Genomic DNA, 22,561 nt, shown 5'->3' on the forward strand with positions numbered 1-22,561 from the left:
AGCTAAAAATATACAAAGCATTTAATTTTCATAAATTCCATCTTATTTAAATTTTTTACATCATAAATTTTCATTTACTTTTAAAACAAGTATCTAATTTTCTTAATATATATATATATACATCGCAGTATTACATTAAAATAATTATTCAGTTTGACAGTGACAAAGGTATCTCAAGCATAAAGTCTCACAAACGCATATTCGAATTATTCTGTGACGTTTGACGTCATAGCTTTACAGGGTATACGTAAAACCTCATGTCGTACGCATCTTTTACTGTAACCATGGTACCTGACGTCTGTTCCGGCAGTCTAATATAATTCTGAGGTGTGCCGCGGTGTTACCTGGATGACGTACACTTGAGTAAAGGATCTATAACAGGTGAGTTCACTCTTATTGGTTATCGTGATACTGACGTCTGCGTTTTAAAAGAAGAACGCATGTCTGCCTGAGGTACACATGATTGGTATGCTACCGAGGAGTCAGCAGACTTGACTAAATTTCATGATGCGTGGAGGTAGGCTACTATTTTTGGTGATTTTCTCTTTTAATTATTTTAAGATTTTGCTTTCGTAATATCGTGTAAGAAATATTTTTCAGCTTCGTTGTGGAGATATAATTACTCATTCAGTGTTTCATTTTCGTGTATGTTAGTATCTTATCTCTTTATCTTCCTTTCCGAAACTTTCCGTGATTTGTATTTAATATGCTGTTATTTGTTTATAAAAATAATTAACGCATGTAGAGGTAAAACAGTTATATAATTCTACTGTAACTACTAGTTACACGTGTAAGCTATTCAGTTGGAAAGAAGCCAAGAGGGTTATTTACTGTGATTATATATATTTCTTTTTATTTTCGTTCTAGAATAATTTTATGATTCTAGGGATCGCTCCTGGTGGCTCAGCGGTAACTCTAAGGGTTTATAATGCTAAAAGTTGGGTTTCGATGGCACCCTTTGTGTACCCTTTGTGCTATATAACAAAACATCAACAGCAAAACATTCGACAAGCCTGCTTAACTGGAAACCGAGATTTGCTATTAGCTTTCCTTTAGTATCTGTTATATACTGTTCCCATGTGATTAAAATCAACTGTTACACGCTTTTCTCAGATATATCTTAAACTAAATACTGAAACATATCAATATACTTTGAATATAAATACCATGTTCAGATATTGTAAAACTTTTACTAGTAGGAAAACTTGTGAGGTCTATGACAAATAGGATTCCTTAGGTTTTTATGTTTGTTTATTTCTTGTTCGGTGCAAAGCTGTACAATGAGCTGTATCCATTTCGGGAATCGAGCTCCGCATTTTAGTGTCATAAGACCTTAAGCTTAATGCTGAACCACGGAGAGGTGCAGTTTTTGCAAGAAGAAATTTCTCGCAGAAATGTAAAAATCCACTGGACACTTGATCAAATAAGGGAAGATTTATAAAATGTATTAAGATAACATCCTCAGCTAACTGTAATTACATTATTAGAGATAAAAATAGATCAATGACAATGTTTTTTGTTTATTCAAAGAGTTTTCGACAGTGCAAACTGTCTTTTTAAGGATTTTATTTGCATGGTTTTGCTTTTTATAGCCCCAGCATTTCGACTATTTTTTTGAATATCCACTTTGTATATAATTACTCAGACGAAACTCCGATGAGGCACAAAGAAAAAAACCTGTAACCAAAGACATAGCGCTCAAAATATTGATTGCAATACACATATATTTTGTACAGGTGCAATATTAGTTTCTAATTTATCAGTATTGTAATATATTTGTATAAAACACATGAATAGTGTTTAATATTGTGAAATTTATTTTATATACAAGCACTTGCTTGTAGAAAAGGGTCGAGCGTGGCCTAGTAGTAAGCGTGCACAAACTGCAAGTCCGACGATTCATGGTATGTGTCCAAACTCTGAATCCAATGGTTTATGGTACGCGTCCAGTTTACGCAAAATCGAACTCCACCCTTTCGAGCCATGAGTGCGTTATAAGAGTAACAATCAATTCTCACTATTCGAATAGAGTAGCCCAAGAGCTTGTGGTAGGTGCTTTTGACTAACTGTTTGCCCTCTAATCTATTAGTTCAAAATTAGAGTCGGATGCGTACAAATAACCTTTGTGTAGAAATCTGCGCGAAAATTCTAAATATTTAATTAGCTAGTGGAGAAATGAACTAAATTGCATTTTAACTTAATAATATTTTAAGAAATTCCTGATTAAAAAACGTATTGTGGCTAATTGGAAAAAGAATACAACAAAAAGTATAGATAAAAATAAATAAGTGAATTCGCAGTCATTAGTGGATAGTTAAAATATATATTTAAATTGTTTTACATAAAACCTCGAGTTATTTATTGCCTCTCCATGTTTCCTTAAGTAACTAATTCATTACTCACAATACGCTACGTAGATAACTCACCGCGTAATGTAATCATAAATAGGCATATATATAAATATATCACTTTGGTTAGGTAGTACACGTGCAAACTTTAAGGTGAATATAAATAAGCAAGTGTTATCTTTGCTGTTTATCCAGTTTCCTTTATTTGGACGGTAGAGGAACATAATTAGTCCATCTTCAGTTATTTATGTGTTTAAATAGTTATGAGACCGCTTATAAAGGTCATAGAAGGATATTCTTGGCTAATTTCAAAAGTTTGAAGTTTTTCCTTTGAGTGTTTTTCCTTTGACTCTTGTCGAACTTTTAGTTGGTCAAAGAAGGAACAATCATCCGAATATTAGTGTGACAAAAATAATCCGGTCTACTTTTTAAATAACTGTAACCGAGATTTTCAGTTCTGTGTCAAACACGTGGGCTTCGAAATCGTTAGCCTGCACGCAGAAACCAGACAAGTGAAAAGTTTGGTTTGTTATCTATTTCGTTCCTTGTGTTATATTCGTGACTTAAAAGTAAATGTTTGTTTTCTTACCGAAAGCCTGCTACAGTTTCATTTCTCGATATAAAATACTTATGAAACTGTTCATAAAGACGGGAGAATAATATATTTTGTACTAATTTTAAAAGCGAGTCTTTCAAAGTCTGAGGTTTCTATTTTAGTGTTTTTTTTTACTTTCATCGAACTTTTGGTAATAAAAGGAGCAAATCACTAAAACATTGATGTGATAAAAATAACCCGGTCTTTTTTTTTTTGTAGTTACAACTGAGATTTTCAGTTCTATGTTAAACACGTGGGCTTCGCAATCGTTAACCTGCACGCAGAAACCAGTTTGTTTGTTTGTTTATTTTTTCTTCTTAAGCACAAAGTTAAACAATGTGATATCCATGCTGTACCCAGTTTTATGTGGGGCAGAGAAACCGTTCAAGTGAAAAGTTTAGATTTTTATCCACTTCATTCGCGATGTAAATGCTGACGTTTATAATTTTACTTAAAGATTGTTGCAGTTTCATTTATTGACATAATAAATAAAACTTCAGCAGAAGCGCGAGAGATAAGGTGCGGGAGGTGTTACTGCATTCCCAGACACTGAGAACAATATACACATTATACAAGACCTTCAGGATTTGTGACATTCAACATAATTTTTCTGCGTTTATAAACTACGGGCTTTACCTGTATTACAAACAGGTATAGTGAAACATATTGTTTTTCAACCGGTGTGTCACACATGCGAAAAGTAAATAAATCGATAATGGAAATGTGTCGTTTATATACATTACTTGTGGATGGAACCAAAATGTATTGTCTTGTTGCTCTTTCAGTGTATAGGCGTGAGACGTTATGCTCTAATGACTTTGTACTTCACGTTGTAATAAAAGTAGCGTGTTAAGCTGAGTTTTCATAAGGTGCTGGGGGTATGCCACACAACATTTTTATTAAAGTGTGCCTTTGGCTAGAAAAGGTTGGGAAACAATGATGTAGCAAACAATGTATATATATATAGTTTTCTCAGCATATGGAATGGTAACCTAATTAAAGCGTGTGGCCTTGTTGGCATTGTCCTAGATATTGGTTGGGTAGATCATCATTCGCTCGGCCTGTCTTACAAGCTCCATACATTTACTTGGCCAATACCTAGCACGGATATTCCTAGTTTTAACCGTGCTGTATTTATTACCGCTTGGGGTTAAGAACCCCAATTAATCTGAATCTATCCAAGTAGACCCTGATTTTTAAGCATAGCGCCTCCAATGTTATTGCATTTCGTTTGTCTGAAATCAGTGAATCAATGACGAGTATTCATGTTTTCCAATAATCTTTTTTTTTTCTTTATTAAATACGATTGTTTGTTTTCATCATGATTGATAATGGTAGCGAACCGAACAACATTTCATTTAAACTCCATAAATATGCTGAAACAAGTATTTAGTAAGTGGTAAGTATTGATTGCGCAGTAATATAAATACACATTCTCGCATCTAAGGGATTGCTGTAGATTTAATTGAAATTATTTCCTTTTTTACATATCATTTAGTCCCTCCAGTGGCAGTCTGCGGACTTACAACGCTAGAAACCGGGTTTCGATACCCGTGGTGGGCAGAGCACAGATAGCCCTTGTGTAGCTTTGTGCATAATTACAAACAAACAAACAAGTCTGCAGGCTTACGACGTAAACAATCGGTTTCGATGTTCGTGGTCGGTAGACCACAGATAATTAATGGTATAGCTTAGTGTTTAACAATCAAATCAATCCCTACGGCATATACGTTTTTCTACGAGTATGGAAAGTTTAAATAATCAGTTTTTTGTTTGTTGATTTTCATGAATATTTGAGAGATTCTTTCTTTTGCCCTTCATCACATTGTATATTTCTAGTTATTAAAATAACTTTTTTTCAGTCCTCGTTTAAGAAGTATGATATTATAGTGATATCTTACATCACCACATTTGCCCTCTTCGATACTATATTTCCGACGAGTATCTTTAAAATGTCATTGAATATATATAATGGAGACAAGAAAAACACAACCAAGATTTCGTTTGTAACATCAAGTTGAGCGATAATTTCAAACTAATTTGGAAATCTATTAAAGAAGAAGAAAAACGTTACTGCTTATTTGCGCTCTCAAAGAGCTACAACTTTGTAACTTTATAAAGTTAATCTAGTGTCATAACTTTGTGCACATCAATTGAATAAAAATATAGTTACTTACAAGAGCTCCTGATCAAATAAAGTTACGCATCAATTGTAAGACGAAGTCTTGTACTAATGTTGATACAGACTAAATGAAGCAGAGAAAAAAAAACGTATAAATGCTCCAAGATTCGTCACACACGTATGAGCTACAACATTTATAAACCTCAGTATACCAGCACATACCTGTGAGCTATAATATGCATTCACACACGTGTAAAATTTAGCATGCATTCACGTAGTATAGTATTCAGTTTGCATAAACGGACAAGTCACTGAAATGTTAAATTCAGAATAACATATAAATCCTTACTTTACCAGTTCTCTGCGTGTGTACAATTGTAATACCTTTCAATGACATATACATTTGTAAGTTTGCTTAAAATTACCATTCTGCTTCAGCAGCCTATAATACGTTTTCAAGTAAAATATGGCAAGTTATTTCCAATATAATAGCTTTAACCCTTGTTAAGTGTTGCTATGTTAACCTTTAAGCTCTTTGTAGTACAGTTGTTGCATTTTTATTTTATTTTTTACTAATAATAGTTTCGTATAAGTTCTTATGTATTTCTTGAATGTAAGCCTATCCAATTTCAAATTATAAGAAACGGTACTTTCATCTCTTATTCATTATAACGTTATTAGTTAGCATGAACTTTGAAGATGAAGATTCAAAGAACCTTCAAGCATATTTGGCTAGAGATTTATAATGGTGTATGTTAACGGACTGCAAACAATAAAGCAATAGCATTTGTTTTTACTTTTACTGCAAATGGGAGCTAAATATAGCATTGGGAGGGGCGTTTATACTTTTTTGCGCTTGGATGGCTGAAACTATTAGGATATAACGAAAAGAGATAATGGTATATATATACATATATATCCAAGTGTTGCTCTAAATAAATATCAAAGTGATGCGTCACCAACTGACGTCAACTGCATGTAAATCAATATTTTAAGCTGTATCATCTTACAACAGAGTGTACAGCACGTGAAGCTAATGTAAGGACTACAGACGTCATTACAGCTTAAATTTTAAATGACTTAGGTCGGTAAAACGATACGTTTCTCAGGTTTTATAACATCAAGGGATTTTATCTTTCCCAGAGGTATATTGTATGTGATTCAGTAGCTATAATAAAATATACCATTCTCAAAGGGGATATTGAGGCTGCTTGTATTACAGGATAAATATATAGATTTGAATTTGATGTGAGTTTTTTTCATTATCAAAGAGCTTTTCCTTAAAATTTTGCTCATAAAATGTCGATCAGCTCAAAAACGATCTGATTCCAACGATGAGGAAATAAATACTAAAATCAATGTTGACAGAAACCTGCATTTTGTCAAACAAACTTCATAATAAATTTGGTGTAACAGTCTAAATTATATAGAGATGCAAGAAGAAACTACACTAGACGTTTGGGCTCAGAACTATGTTATATAGAGACCATTCTCCGTCAAAGGAAAACAGGAAAGTAAAGATTATAGAAAGCATTTTAAAACTACATTACTGCTACATTGGATGCTAAAAACTCCTGTTTTGGTTCTATATAAAGATCTAAAGGACCTTATACTCGTTAAATCTTTGTTATATTGTTACTTTTTGAAAATGTCCACCGAACCTGTTTTTCCACATCAACCATCAATGTTGGGGGAGAGAGGGGGAGACAAGAAATGTGAACTATATAATATTTACACCAAGAATAAAGATCTTTATCAATCGAGAAGATAAATCCAATTATTCGTTCAAAATCGAAACGAAAAGTACTTCAGCTCGAGTTTTAAGCAAAACTATGTAGATCAGTAATGCTTGGAGACGGCTTGAGTGGGTAATGAAGAAAAACTTTAATATAAGTTTAACATAACAGCAAATGTCGAAACTTTGTACATTTACTGTTATGTTGAACTTATATTAAAGTTTTTCTTCATTACCCATTCAAGCCGTCTCCAAGAATCATTAGTCTCAAAGTGGGTTCCTCGCCATCGAATATATAGATCAGTGTTTCCCAACCGCCCCTAGTGGGCATTTTTAAAATTCGGGCGAGGGGGGGGGCAGTAAACGTTTCAAAGTTATATTTGTTAAAATTAAACCATAAGAAGTAGGGTTTTTTTCTTTCAATACGTTTGAGCAAAAATCATTGTGTGGTGTGTTTGTGGTAAGCAAGGCCCACCCCAGTGCTTCTCGTCCATTCATTGAGTATATCTTTTCTGTTGCCACTTTCGGTACTTGAATTGAAAATTTATTATAAGGGGGCATGAGCGCTCATTGTTTGCTGAAGGTTGGAAAACACTGATGTAGATTATTCAAGAAATTTCTAGTAAATTATAGAAATAATCGTTGTAGTTAAATAGTGAATGCATAATCTCTAAAGATACGGTTAAGTCTATTCCATCAGTGGCTATTTATTAGCCAAATAAGAATAACATTCTATGGGAAACATATCTAATCATCGATCGTTAAATGATTAATAACAGAAAAGTAATGTTAGATATGCTTTAGAGAATTCTTTTTCACGAGTCTTCATCGTCTAAGGTCCTTAAGCATTTCAATAGAATAGTACGTGCTGGAAATGGTGAATGGGCTAGTTATTTACGTGCATTTTTGGTAATTTATTGTTAGTTGGGTTTCCTGGTAGGGCAATGTATGACATGGAGGATGCTTAGAGATGATGAACTCGCCAGCATTTATAATTTTGCAACTAATTAACAGGTCCGTGGTCTCTGTACATACATTAATTATCTACACCCAGGTTTGGATTTATCGTGACAGCGTATCTAGGGTGCCTGGTAACATATCTGTAGAAGTATTAAGGCTGGTCGCAATGTATAAAATAGATTATGATCATAAATTAATAAAGTTTTTTATGTACACGTATTTTCACTGTTATATCATACCGCACAACAACAAGTCGCACACCTTAGCAAATACGAGGCTAAAAGGATTATCTTAGCACACAAACTATTCGATAGTTCACTTATAGTTTTTTTCTTCTGAAACCACAGATAAAAATCCCCGAAACATTTTAAATCATCCTCATGTTAATATTTTGCCTAATTAAAGGAAAATATTAGGAAACCTCAAAATAATTGCGAGGAGTGATCTTATTGTGCATTGTAATATCAGCTTGGGAAGTATTGGTGATATCAGAGAGGTAGTGAGATAAAATATGGAAATAACATATGCATATATGAATGTAGTATCATATGTTATATATGGTATTTATACTTCGAATGCCTATGAATCTTCAAGTAGATGTTAATTAGGACTAAAAATACTTAACTCCAAAACCGTAATTTGAACTGGTTAAAAATTACATTGGGACGGTTACTTTTAGCCTGTTTCCTAGTCTTGTGTAGATGAAGGAACTACTACAACTGTTACAGAGTTCATAAAAGAACTGTATAGGGGGCTTATTATAATATATAATTAAGGTGTGAATATTAATGAATGGTAATGCTTGCACGAGTTTCGTAAAGATCTATTTTAAGTTGTGGTATAATAAACTGGTGGTTAGGGCACTCGACTTGCAATCTGCGGATCGTAGGTTCGAATCCCGTTACCGAACATGTTCGCCCTTTCAGCCGTTTGGGCTTTATAATGGGTTATCTGGTTTCCCTCTAGTCTATCACTTCAAAATTAGGGACATCTATCGCAGATAGCCCTCCAGTAACTTTGGGCGAAATTCAACAAATAAAAAAATCATTAGAAATAGGTGTTGTTAATCCCTAATTAATCTGTTTGAACTAAATTTTGCTTCATATTTTCAGTTTAATTTACACTAAGATTTTTTTCTGTTTGATATGTAGATAGATTTACAAAAATTGTAAAATAGGTGAAAGTATATTGTAAAAGCTCAATTTCCCTGGAATGCTAATTTCCTTCTCGTTACTTTGAAACTTTTTTTAACACGTATTAATGAATAGTTTGTAATAATATGATTTAATTCCATATTCAGCATTCAAAGATTTATTATCCAAATACACATTTCATCTACAGAACGCTGCTGTTACTAACATAAATGAACTACATACAAGAAAGGTTGTGCTTAAAAAAAAGAAGTCACTCTTTCATAGTCTCTTAAAAGTATAGTTAACGATGCAATGTATTGACAGAAGTAATTTTACAAACAGTGAACAGCATAAAAACAACTCGGTGATTTGATGGTAAGAAACTAATTTACAGATGCAGAGTTACATATGCAAATAGTTTACTGTAATGGGTTTAGCAAATATAACAAAGCAGAGGCTTATTTCTAGGGAACTTACAATAACTTTTTATATACTTATTTGTTGTTGTTGTCTACGCTATACACAGATGATAATTTTAATCTTTTTAAGGAAAAATGTCAAGTAATTTTCTAGAGTCGTTTTCTTGGGAAAACAAGCCTTTTTAGCTTAAAGTTCTTGATTCTTGACCTTTTCAGTTCTATCTAATCTATATATATATATATTGTTACTACTGCATAGGTCTTGACTAAACGCTTCGCTATACTACCTTCCTGCTTCTATTCACCACGTTTCATAGCTCTTGCTTATAGTTTTATGGTGCCAAATCGTTTAGGATTTCTTTCATGTACGAAATCACGTTTCATTTCTCAGTAAAACTGGAGGTTTTCGTTGATTATAACTTTGATGAAATGGGGAATCAAGAAGCCAAAAGTAAATCCAACTATTCTGTATTTTGAATTGAGAGTGAAAATTTCCACGAAAAGTTTATATGTCATTCCTATAGTAAAGATATGAGTTTTACGTGACTGTGCGTAATTTTGATGACAGAACCTTTCATTATCAATTTCTACGAATCATATATGAGTTTTATATCACGTTCAAGTACTGACATTACGAGAGAGAAATTGAAATTTAGAATTACAATGAATGGAAATCAACACCTGTATTTTTTTTGTAACTTTCCAATCTTTCCCTTTGTTTATTCGAAATATATTAAGTAATCTAGAGCCTTGATAATAAAGAATTTAATTCTATAACTTTTTCCTTTAGCTCTATACCTATAACTTTTGTGGAACATAGATCATTCTGTAATCTAAGTATTAAATAACATGCAAAACTTTCTTCATCATTTTCTTTTAAATATTCCAATTAAGCGTGTACAAAACTACACATGAGATGTTACCAATTCCTTTATGATTCAAACCCTTTAAGATTTTATACTTGTTAAAGATTATATACGATGAATCCATTAAATCATCACACTTCAGTAAAAGGACTGTTATATATTCTGCATAATATAATCTTAAATTAGGTATACTACACGTACCTGTTCTAAGATAGGTAGTATTCGTATATACATTGTTTTGCAATTTTTTCCACCTGTACTTTTGATCTACGCATGCTCATTTTATGTCTTTGAGAAAGTCTGTAATTTGTCCTGAAGCTCATGTTATTTAATACATGAAAATATGCATTTGATATTGATAAATTATTCTTTATGTGAAGAAGAGTTGGTAATAATATATATCAGTATTTCACATTTATTTTAAAAAATAATAAAATATTCAATAACTGATATCTTAAAAAATAGGTTCGCCTTTAGCTGAGGTACGAATAATTAAATATTTCTGATTTAAGATTCTTATTGTGGTTTGTTTTATTTATTCAGAATTTTTAGGATATTTGGAAAGTGGCATACAGCATACTTCACAGTATCAGCTGTAGACTTGGGAATCCAACTAATTAAAAAAATATACTCGACTATTTGATCTACCAAAAGAACGGCAGAAACCATCAGATAATTTTGATAAGAAGTGACGTCATTTACTCTGATAAGAAAAAGAAAAAAACGTCATCTGATTCTATAACGCCAAGTAATTCGAAAACGAAGAAACAAAAGCTGATTTAAAATGGGTCGAAAAAAGATACGCATTTCAAAGATTACCGACGACCGCAATAGACAGGTAATCACACTAATGCTCAATGTAAGCTTATGCCTTTTTTAAAATAAAGCATAACAATTAATTATCAAATGAATTGGTTCTACTGGACAATATAATATTTGTATAACAATAATTTCTACATAACACAGACTTTCAAATTTGGGTTTTAGTTATTTTTCCATATTGCTGTACAAGAATATGATGACAATATTAAATAACTATAACGGTGTTGTAATATTATTTATTTAATTAAACTAATATCCAAAAGAAACTATAGTTATGATCAATATATATTATTTAATAACAGTGAGAGTAATAAAGATTTAATTCTAAACCTCGTAATTTTTAATTAGACTTACGAGTCGCTCAATATATTTATATCACTTTTAGCATAGTGATAACTTTGACAGAATGTAGTTTTTTAAAACTTAATTGTCATCAAAACCCACTCATAGAATACCCTATTTGTACGTATTCCTTTCAAAACAGTCTTTGAAATCGAAATTTATATTTTTATACATTAGTAATGTTATTTTGGTTTATTTTGCAAAGTTGTAATAATAATACATCCTGTTAAATGACTGTTTACGACTTCAACAATAATTTACTCATCATACTGATTTAGTTATCATTGTTCAGTCTTTATTATGTTTATGAAACCTTTATCGTTTTCAATAACCGTGAAAAGTACGCCTATATATCCATCTGCATACAAACAATGCTTATATGTTTTCTTAATTTGAGCAGGTGACGTTCACTAAACGGAAGTTCGGGCTAATGAAGAAGGCTTACGAGTTGAGTGTCCTTTGTAACTGTGAGATTGCGCTGATTATCTTCAACAATACCAACAAACTGTTCCAGTATGCTAGCACAGATATGGATAAAGTATTGCTGAAATACACTGAATATAGTGAACCGCATGAAAGCAGGACAAATAATGATATTGCAGCGGTAAGTACAGAAAGTAAATGCAAGATTTTAATATTTATTGACATTGTATATATTAATGTTATTTTCTGATTTCGTATACAAAACGTATATTATGAGCTAAATTGGACAATGCGGTTTTATAAGAAAACAGATGTCAATGTGTTCACCTATTCTTTCTCTGAATATGCATAAAATACGTTGAAATGTTATTTTATTCATTTCGTTTGTGGTTTGAAGATTTATTATTGTTAACAAGAATCTTTTACTATAGGCAATCTTCAGAAAAGAACACAAAAACGCAAACAACGAATGCAGTAGCCCTGACATTGATTTTGATGAAACTTCTTTTCCCCTGCTTAAAGATACCAGATATGATCAATTAAAGGAAGATTTAAGTCCAATGATATCCCGAAGTCCAAATGCACAAACAAACAGAGTAGGGAAACTTTGTATGTTTTAATTACATATTGTTTTCTATCTGCATACAATACAATACAATAAGAGTAAAGGCAATAATATTTATTTAAATTATTTCTTGGATTCACGAGTAAACCTAAAAGTATTTTTTTAACATTTAATTTTTTATCTCTGTTACCTAAATGCATATTTTCAATAATGGAGACAATTTATTTTTTGTTCTTTAAATGACAAAAATAATGAACAAATGAAATAAAGTTTCAAAGTGTATATATTATATATAAAGGGGTGTGTGCGTGTGTATAGTTTATATTCATGATGTTAGAAAAACATATAATTTCAAAAAGAGTCGATAGAAATGAATAAAAACCCTATAATCCAGGGTTATAGGGTTTTTATTCATCTCTGTATAGTTTACAGTTACACTTTTTGCAATTATAACTAGTTTTACATTAATGCAAAAACTATTGAGAAAATGATGCAGACTCGGAGACTGGTTTTCGTAATTTAAATTCTAAACTTGATTTGGAGAAATTATAGTATGCATAAATTCATTGTAAATTTAATCATTTATTGTTCAAACATTTCTATTCGCCGCAGCAGACAAATTTGCGTCCAATGGCACAGCTACAGGTGGGTTCAGCTCCTCTCAGCCACCCTGTGCACAACACAAACAACCATTGTCAAATTATGCAGCTGTCACCACAAGTGTCACCCCAAGCAACACATAGTCCCCACTTCAGTCCTGTAGGTGAGTTAGGTGAAGGTGTTTCTTGTTAATTTTCTAAACATATGTGTACGTAAAAATGTAAATAGGATAACATTTATTGTAATTAATTAGATAATTACTATTGAAAATGAAAGAAAAATCGACCGACACTTACTACTTATACAGGTAGTTAGACAAAAATTAAAAATTTTTGTGCTAAACATATTATGACATAAGTAACGATAAGTTAAATATTCTAATATTTTATTACGATTTCCAACTATTTCTAACATATTAAATCAGAGCACTGATTTTCATAGATTTATGCCCTTACTGTCAGTTGAAACAATTTTTTTAGTAATAATGTTATTTATGACACGATTCGGATTAATGCCAAAATATTACCTATTGGTGCTTTGTCAGTAACAGCAGTGAGACAACAGAGCTTTTCAACTAAGTATGATCTGAAGTCTAAACAAATCATATAAATTTAGTGGAAACATTTGTGTTCTACAGAGGATTGAGTACGTTATATTAAGATGGTTTTGAACATGCAAATCAGCAAGTGACTTGACAGTCACAGTCGATATAAAATCGTGGTGGAACGGCATGTATAAAATGCATTTTGACATTGTTCGCAGTTGAAGTGTGATGTCAACAAAATTTTATCACTTTTGAAAGCGGAATAAACATTCATTTCCATTCCAAAAATATGCATATACTCAAATCATAAAGATATGTTCAGATTGAAGATTTAGACCTTCCAAGGTGTGAGTATCTATTGTACTTGATGTTATTAGAAAACAAAGGGATTTGGATCAACTTTGGGTACTAAGACCACCCAGAAAGAGAAAAGCAACAAGTTATATCACCGCAGTGGTAAATAAAGTGTGGCATCTTGTAACAGGTGAAAATCTACGAACATAAACTCTATCTGCAAAAGAGGCCAACGGAGTATTGGTTTTTAGTCATATCTCCCATTTAACCTCAAGTAACTGGAGAACGAAACCGATATTCATACTATTCCATAAAAAAACATACAAGTCAAGCCGCCGGAAGCAGCGCTTATGGATTTCCTTGCAATCACAATGTCGAAAAAGGCACTGGGAACCATTATTTTGGTACACTAGATGGATTGTGGAACGTATGCAGGATGTAGTGATGTACTTATGCCGGAGACATTTGCAATTGAAACTACGCTGCAGGGCTATTGCCAAGCTGCATTGTTGCCAAATATAACAAGACCTGACGAGGCGACATGGGCTGTAACGACATGGAAAAACTTCATAATAATTTTAATATAACGTACTGAACCGCTCTTTACTTAGGTCCATCTCATGTATTTATTAGCTATTTGATAAAATCACACGCTTAAACAATAATTTAACCATAGCCTGTTTTAAAATGTTTTGCATTTTTTATTATTATTATTGTTTTTTTGTCCATACAGATAATATTTTAGAAGATCCTCGGTTAACTCCGCAAGAATATCATCATTCTTCTAATGACATCAATATGGCTATGAGAAACAGTTCACCTAGTGAATTCAGTAGCAAACATCAAGGGTCTTTTTGCAGGCAACAACTCTCTCATACTCAAAATGAAAAACAGTCAAATGGCCAATTTATGATTTCCAATGCAAGTGGACAAGTTGGTAACACAATGGTAAGTCAATGAAATAATATCAACAAAACTTATACCTCTTAACAGCATAATTAGTAGCAGAACTGAAGAAATTATCATCATATACAAATAATTTTAGGTAATGTGTTAACCATCTGGTGCCAAAAATTGAAAATCAAATAAAAATATTTATGATTTGGCACTGAACGTCCATACAGATATGATCAAACACCAACGGAATAGTTTAATCGTTGTAAATGTATATTTGTTACATTTTGTCTTTTTTTATTATCATATTTTGCACTGGCGTTCTTTATCACCTGTAAATATATGTAATTAGGAATATTCTGTAATCAGAATCAATTGCAAGACGAAAATAACATAAATAGCCATTATGTTTTATACAAATGAAACTTTTACATAGAGTGGGTATTCACTCTTCATGGCCCCCTAGTAGGTCAGTGGTAAGTCTGAAAGCTTATAACTAGAAACCGAGTTTTGATACCCATTGTGGGTACAACACAGATAACTTATTGTATAGCTCTATACTTAACAATGAACAAATAAACTATTCCTCTCATGGCGTCCAGTTAAAAAAACAGATATGGTCACTGCTAAAAACTATGTCTATTTTTAAAAGGATAGTCATGGAAAAACAAGTATTCTTGGTTTCTTACCATTAGGGAATTTTCTCTTAAAATCACTGGCGTTTCTGTAATATAATTAACTTTGTCCGAGTAATTATTTTAAATGATAGAACAAAATGTATAGTTTGGTGTGTTTAGAATTTGTAATATCTCCTTATTGGAAATATCTCTACATATTTTACTTTTTACTGACATATGTGTATTGTGTGACAATTAAAAAAAGAGTTCATTATGACTGTATTTTACAATTTATACATTTTAATAGCTTTTCTACCTCACTGAGTATCTGATACGTTGTTTTAAAAATCTTTTTCAGTGCTTTCTACTTATACGCATCTGATGTTTCGCTATTTTTTTATTTTGTGTTTGTAGCCTCAAAACATGATCAATTCACCCATTACTTCCTTACCAATGATGTCACAAATGTGTGGAGTTGGCAATTATCCTTCCAACAGTTCTTCTTCGTTTCATTCAGGTTTGTATTTGTGTTTTAAACAATATTTTACATTTTTGTTATCAGTTGAGTGGCAATGCACAGTTTAAAAATTTAAATGCAGGATATACAGAGTCATTTTACTTTTATTCGGTGTTAACTTCAGAAACATTTAAAACTTTCAATGTACAGACACAACAGTATCAAATAGTGCGTGTATTAAATTTCAGAGTATACTGTCATTTAGGTTTATTTTTAAAGCATACGTTTGAAATGTATTAGCAAGCAGTGTAATAAACAAAAACATTGTGTAATTATTGTCTATTATCTGTGCAGATAATTTCCAGCTTAGTTCCGAGTTGAATCTCCTAGGTTACCATTCACCTAGTCCAGTCAACAGCTGGTCGCTAGGAGATCAGAGACTACTGTCCCCACTCAGTGCCACCAAAAAGTGAGTTAAACACTCGTGGTGAATATAATATAATCTTTGATAAATTTGGATCGACAATAACTAATGAAGCGCCTATTTTTATACGTTTATACCGTATGTATATTCTTATAACCGATTGCTGTAATACATCATTAACTTGTGTGCTAGAGAAAAAGGGAAATTAATTAAAAAGGTCTACTTACTTGTGTGTCAAATGATTATACAAATCTAATTTATATAATTACAGCGCGAATTTCTTTCATTAGTTTGCCCATAATTATCTGCGATAGCAACTAGTGAAAAGTATAATATTTGTTGAAGGTTAATGTAAATATTTTTGATATAAAAAAGTTTAACTAATATATACGTTCTGTGTGCGAGTAAGTGGTTTAAGCTAGAAATATGTATAAATAACATTTCACTTTTTCTCGTATGATCATTTGGTAGAAATACAGAATCTTTACATCGAGTGTGCATTATACAATTTCCCGTAACAGAATATTAATGTCATGGATTTCGAAGTTGCTGTTGTTACTATTAATCCTTAGATTATGAAGTTAAAATTCTTATCTTCATTTTGCTTTTCAGCCCTCATGTATTAAACAATGGACCACATCATCTTTCTGTCAGTAATACATCTCCAACTCCATCTAACTCGCCTCATGATGTAAGGATTAAAAACGAACCTGTTTCACCTCCTCATGACATCACGTCTTCTTTAATACCAGATCAACGTTTGTCAGGTGATCAATTCAGCATTGCCTCTTGTTCACCAGCTTTTGGATGTGGACAGTTTGAAATGATATCAATTAAAAGACCTCGTCTCTCTCTTGATGTGTGGGCTATGTAGTTCCAAGTGTCAAGGGATCAGTTCTATATTACTACTTCTTCAACAGAAAAACTGTGATCCTTTAGTCATGCCATAACGAAATAAATATGTTTAATTTAAGGAATGTTCTCGGTCAACAAGTGGCATGCTAAAAAGTTTTATTTTTCCAACTTTTGATTAACTGTTTCTCGTGACGTATATCACAGAAAAGAAATGAAAACTGAACTGTGTATTGAACGGTTTGAGTATAAGTTGGTCATAACTGTGAGGAGAAACGATAACTTAAAGTTACTCATTTATTGAGACGTGTTTTTCAGATGGCTCTGCGTGAGTCAATCGTCCTTTTTGATATCACTATCTCCATAAAATTACTTAACATATCAAACAATGAAACTGAAGATTAAGACGTTTGATAACTTCGATGAAGATCTATATACCTTTTTGAATCGCCAACATTTGCACTAAAAATCCTTATATTATTTTCTTTTTATATTCTAATTCAATCAATGAATCATGTGGAACGCTTAGTGAGAATAATAAAAACTCAAAATGAATGTCTATAAAATAAGACGTTTCAGTCAGTAGCTGTTTATTTCATATTTTTCAAACGAGTTTAAACTTATAATCAGTAAGCACATGTGATTAACGTAAATACACTGTTTGGCTCAAAAACAGTTATAAAGCTCATTACAGTATTCTAGCTAAGCATTTCACGTGTAACGTGTAAATTTAATAGTAGCTAAACTGAATAATCTGTTTAACAAGAATGTGCATTATAATTTAAGAATATTCTAATACATGTGTTTTTTACTTCAGACTGGTAATTGTTCAGAGAGTTGTGAGCACACTTCACACATGCTGTTTTTACTGCAGTGCAATAACTGTTGAGTGTTACGAGCACATCTACACCTGTACATATTCATGCCGCACACGTGTGATAACCTCCCAGTGGTTTTACTAACCAATTTATTTACTGTTAAACATTCGTCAGTGAGATTCTGAATAATACTCACTGCTTAAAAATGTACGTACATAATTGTTATTCTTTCTTGTTTGCATAAATAAATCTTGCGATTTAGAGGAAAACAAAAGTTAATAAAAGCACCTTGTTTAAAAGTTCAATTTTATTCCTTCTGCTTTGCCCATGTTAAAATTGTAGTTGTTGTGCAACTTGAAAGTAATTTACTGTCAGTTCTTGCGCAATTTTATTTTTACGAAAACACACAAATATCGTTATCGTAATGTAAAAGATTTCTAGCAGGATGAGATCTGCTTTGCATTTTAAAATATAATACACAACATTCAAGTGTATTATTGCAAATTTTTAAAATTATAAGTTTTAAAACAATGTATTGAAGCTATTGTTCTGTTATTTACTATTGTTAAGGTCAAATCATAAATATTTCTTCCTCATAAATATAAACATGGCACGATATAAAGCTTTGTGGAAAAAAACTCGGGTATTATGTATGTTAGAGGGAACAGTTTCAAATAGTCTTTGAGTTTTCGTCACCGAATAATTCAAGTGCATTTAAATTTTTACTGTTAATTATTCAGAAAATACAAAATGACGGAATGTATTTTTGGTTCAACAGCTTAAATTAGATTATTAGTAATATCTTGTACAATTATTCCTTCAAATCGATATGAAATAAGTGATTGATTAGAAATGTCAAACCAAGAGATGATGCAGTATTTTTTAATATAGTCTGTATTTGGTTTGCAAAAATCAGAGCTGCAAATTTTCAGTATTTATTGTTCTCTTACATCTTTGTGCTTGGAATTATTTACAAGCAAAAGATAATACAAGTGACTACGTTGTTATTTAAAACCAATGTACATATTTCAAATATTATTTTCTTTCAATCGTTCTCATCTTTGTTTATTCTATGTTGGTTTTTGACGTGTTTTCTAATAAATATAATAAAACAGTATAACCTAATTTAGTGTTTTCTATTCATTCAATAGATATCGCTATACTTTTATTAATCACTTTGAAGCACAACTATCTAGCCGAAGATTAAAGATATAACTGCCATTCCAACTGTAAACATTTTACAGAAGAACACGCTTCTGAACCTTCTTTGTGATTCTTATAAGCTTGATTCCCTTACAATCACCTCCACTTGCACACATACACATTTTGCTTCTGACACCTAACTCCTTGTATCACTCTCGTTGAAATGTATTCCGGTGTAGATCAACCCCATCTAATCAAATATACTTCGTTATAGTCCACTCCCTAAGTTAGGTCAAGCTCTATCTGATGACTCTGTCATAAGGCTGTCATGTCTAAAGCACACACACACATCCTCCTTGCATATTTTCCATAAACCAGTTAGCATACAAGGAAGAAAGTTTTCCAGCGCTAATTTCAAAACTCCGTTCGCACAGAAATCCATAGCCGTTGCATACATTGACTTAACCAATATGTCTACATATGGAATATCACGAATACTCGTTTCATTCTCCAAATGCTTGATGTAAGTAACAGTTGTATGGACATGTCAATTTTTAGCTGGAGATCCTTCTTGATTATGTTGTGTATTGCTGTCTGGGACATGTGGATAGCTTTTACCACTGACATTTGTGTTCATGTATTCTCACTTCCTACAAGATACCGTACTTTGCTTATCACAACTAGGGTATGACGTGTTGCAGGTCTCTTTCTGAGTAGTCTTGGTGCCCCAGGTTTATCATATACATTTGTTTTCCAATGCCATTAAGCATAAGGATATGTCATTTCTGGGAATCCTAAATCCCCGATATGAACACACCTTTATGATTTGAGATTAAGAATATTTTACATCGGAAAGTATTGTTACATATCCTACCCAAAAGTGACCAATTTTCAAGGGCATTACACTGCCTACAAAATGACAAACAATGTCAAAAGTTAGTTCTGCTGTATACCATTCCACTGTGACTTTATATTCATCAACTAACGTAAACAACATGAAGATTCCATGGTTACATTACGTAGAGTATATATTATCTGTCTGACCAAACCACTGAAATGATTTTTTAATTTACTTCAAAAAAACTTAATCTTCTTAACAACACCATAAAGGTTACACTTGGGTGTTTTAAGGAGAAAGATAGCCAAAGAAACTGGAATCACAGCAGACCTGATCGATCACATACTTACCAAGTCCTCTGACACAGATTCAATAGACTATTGACCTTTGGTCTGTGTAAACATGGTCTTGGAAGCCAATGTTCATGTGAAGTGTATGGCCTATAGAAAGTTTGCCAAGATTTTTGCTTTAAGGTTGGCTTTACTATCCTTCATAGAAGCTTGTTACAATTGAAAATGTAGTTCGGACAATAGTCTATAACCATTGCCATTAGAATTAGCAATACTGACGATTGAGATAGTAGATCCAAGTGGTAAAAAAACAATAATAACGATTTTATAAAATGTGATTGATTATCAGTATTAGGTTTATACCCAATGAAATAAACCCTAGTTAATAAAATAACTCGACCGTGTTGATGAGAATAGTTAAAATTTGATGGTATGTTTAACCAATGATATATGATCCAACAACCTGCGAATTGAGGCAGGTGTAATTACTTTAGTTTTAATATCAGTGAATTATGTGAAACATTACTTCAGAAATTATTATGAACCTTTGAAGATAAACTCATTGATTACATAATAGCAAAAATAATAATTATAACATTTTTTTCTCAGAACAAACTGGTCAAGTGTGAAAAATACATCTAACAAGCATTTCATGCAAGCCAAAAGAATGAAAATATTTATTAACTGAACTTTATTACAATATCTTTTTGAGTAGTTTGGACATTTTTTCTGAAATCTATCAATGAAATAAACAATGAAAATCGATAAATGTTTCGTTTGTATATCTTGTAACAAATACTAACTAACTGTAGTATTTCCGGCAGAACCGCCAAGAGCTTTCATGGGCCTCACACTCACAATTAATCCTCCCATTTTCATCAGTGCTTTCTTCGAGGCAGTGGGCCCCGTTATATATACTCACTCAAAAAAATTGTTAAGGCTTTGCCCCCATTCATGGTAGCCCACCAGCTCAGCTTCTAACATCACCTTCATCATTTTATTAGCACTATGGATGTCCTGAGATCTGAATGGGTTCTTTCTAGGTGTTGTTCAGTGTGATGAGTCTGTCTTGCAGGCACTGAACCTCCCTTTCCGATGTCAAAGGAGGTGTGACTGTTCACTGCAATCAATTTTTCTCCTGACAATGGTGCTTCAATGCTAGGATTTGCTCTAATGTAAGGTAGTACTTGATAACCTTCATTGTTAGGGTGGTCCACTCTTGATTACTTCTGGAGCACCTTGCCTTGATCTTCTGTGGGCTAAGATGCTTCTTAGAGTGCACTGTATGAGGAACTCAACTTCTTACCCTTGTAGCTATATAACAGGCCTCACCCGACCCTGAGAGAGTTGGACTGACCACTGTGTTACCCACACCATGAGCAAAGTCCAACTAGGGCTTTATTAACTTTCTGAGGCACTAACAACAGCATCTAACACTCTTTATTTGTCATCTCTAACTTGCTGATGTAAAAAATGGTACTGATACTCTTGTGTACTCTGACACTTGGGAAAGTACTGATATCGCATGTTTGCAGGAGTATGCCGAGTGCTCAGCTGGTTCTGATCACTACCAATATTTCACAAGCCCACAAGCAAAACAAACACTTCACTCTTCTCACCTTAGACAATATACAGGTGGAGGCATCAGCTATCACTTTGGAAGGTGTTCTGTGGAGAAATTTTGCAGCAACATGAGCCACATGGGAAAACCTGCATGGACATACCCACTCATTGGCAGCCATTGTGGTTACCTCACAATCTCTTATTGTGGAGACAGCTGGTTAACACTTTGCTGGTGGGCTTAGATTGCTCAGGCAGAGGCATCTGCATCATGCTTTCTGTCAGTGGAGTCATTACTGCAGCCATCACTGCATGCAAGCTCTCTCCTCTCTGATGACCTGTTTCCTATTATGGCTTCAAAATGTGTTACAGTGGCCATGGTATCGGTAAGCATGAGAATGTCTCTCATCCCTGTGCCTCAAGTTCGTTGGACAGATTCTTAATGAATTTATGTATGAGGAAGTCCTCTTGATCTGCAGAGGCAATTGCCATGTAAATGGCACAGATCATCCACATAAATGACCAGTCCCTCATGCCAACCTTTTCCTGGTCTTAAATTTGGTATGATGAATTACCTGATTCTTGTCAGGGCCAAGTCAGTGGCAGAGCTAGTCAATGACAGTTTTCCAGTTATTCAATTGTTCTTTGTACAGATGGTCAACAAAATTAGTTAGCCTATATTTAAGTTTCTCATTCTATCAAACACTTTAATATTAAATATAGCCTTTGAGCCTAATAGACTTATATTATGTTATGATTACACCCTTCTCCACAGTGTGTGTAATTTTCATTCAAGCAACTTCAGACTTGTCTCCTGTAGTGTTCGGGTAGTTAAACCGATTAAGTTTTTAAATGTGACTTAGTAACTGCTAGTAATTTATATGGTGCTCATAAGCATGA

At 32.8% G+C, this 22,561-nt stretch overlaps 1 protein-coding gene across 2 annotated transcripts; it reads left to right on the forward strand.

The window, feature by feature from the left end:
• The first annotated feature begins 475 nt into the window (after positions 1 to 475).
• LOC106463082 (myocyte-specific enhancer factor 2-like) lies at positions 476 to 18,916 on the forward strand. Of its 2 annotated transcripts, none has more exons than XM_022390496.1 (9): positions 476 to 517; positions 10,722 to 11,016; positions 11,743 to 11,946; positions 12,197 to 12,361; positions 12,943 to 13,093; positions 14,502 to 14,716; positions 15,694 to 15,796; positions 16,091 to 16,205; positions 16,773 to 18,916. In XM_022390496.1, exons 2-9 carry the CDS (start codon positions 10,963 to 10,965, stop codon positions 17,032 to 17,034), a joined length of 1,269 nt encoding a protein of 422 aa, XP_022246204.1. In that variant the 5' UTR covers positions 476 to 517; positions 10,722 to 10,962; the 3' UTR covers positions 17,035 to 18,916. The 2 variants fall into 2 exon arrangements, with proteins under 2 accessions (XP_022246204.1, XP_022246205.1); XM_022390497.1 differs by having other exon boundaries at positions 12,946 to 13,093.
• The last annotated feature ends 3,645 nt before the right edge of the window (positions 18,917 to 22,561 follow it).

Source organism: Limulus polyphemus, unplaced genomic scaffold (genome assembly GCF_000517525.1).
Source record: "Limulus polyphemus unplaced genomic scaffold, Limulus_polyphemus-2.1.2 Scaffold1321, whole genome shotgun sequence".
NCBI classification, from domain to species: Eukaryota; Metazoa; Arthropoda; class Merostomata; order Xiphosura; family Limulidae; genus Limulus; species Limulus polyphemus.

Coding starts and splice junctions, on each gene's coding strand:
- LOC106463082 (XM_022390496.1), top strand. CDS start 10,963: ATGGGTCGAAAAAAGATACGCATTTCAAAGATTACCGACGACCGCAAT. Junction 11,017..11,742: donor CCGACGACCGCAATAGACAG/GTAATCACACTA, acceptor TAATTTGAGCAG/GTGACGTTCACTAAACGGAA. Junction 12,362..12,942: donor CAAATGCACAAACAAACAGA/GTAGGGAAACTT, acceptor TATTCGCCGCAG/CAGACAAATTTGCGTCCAAT.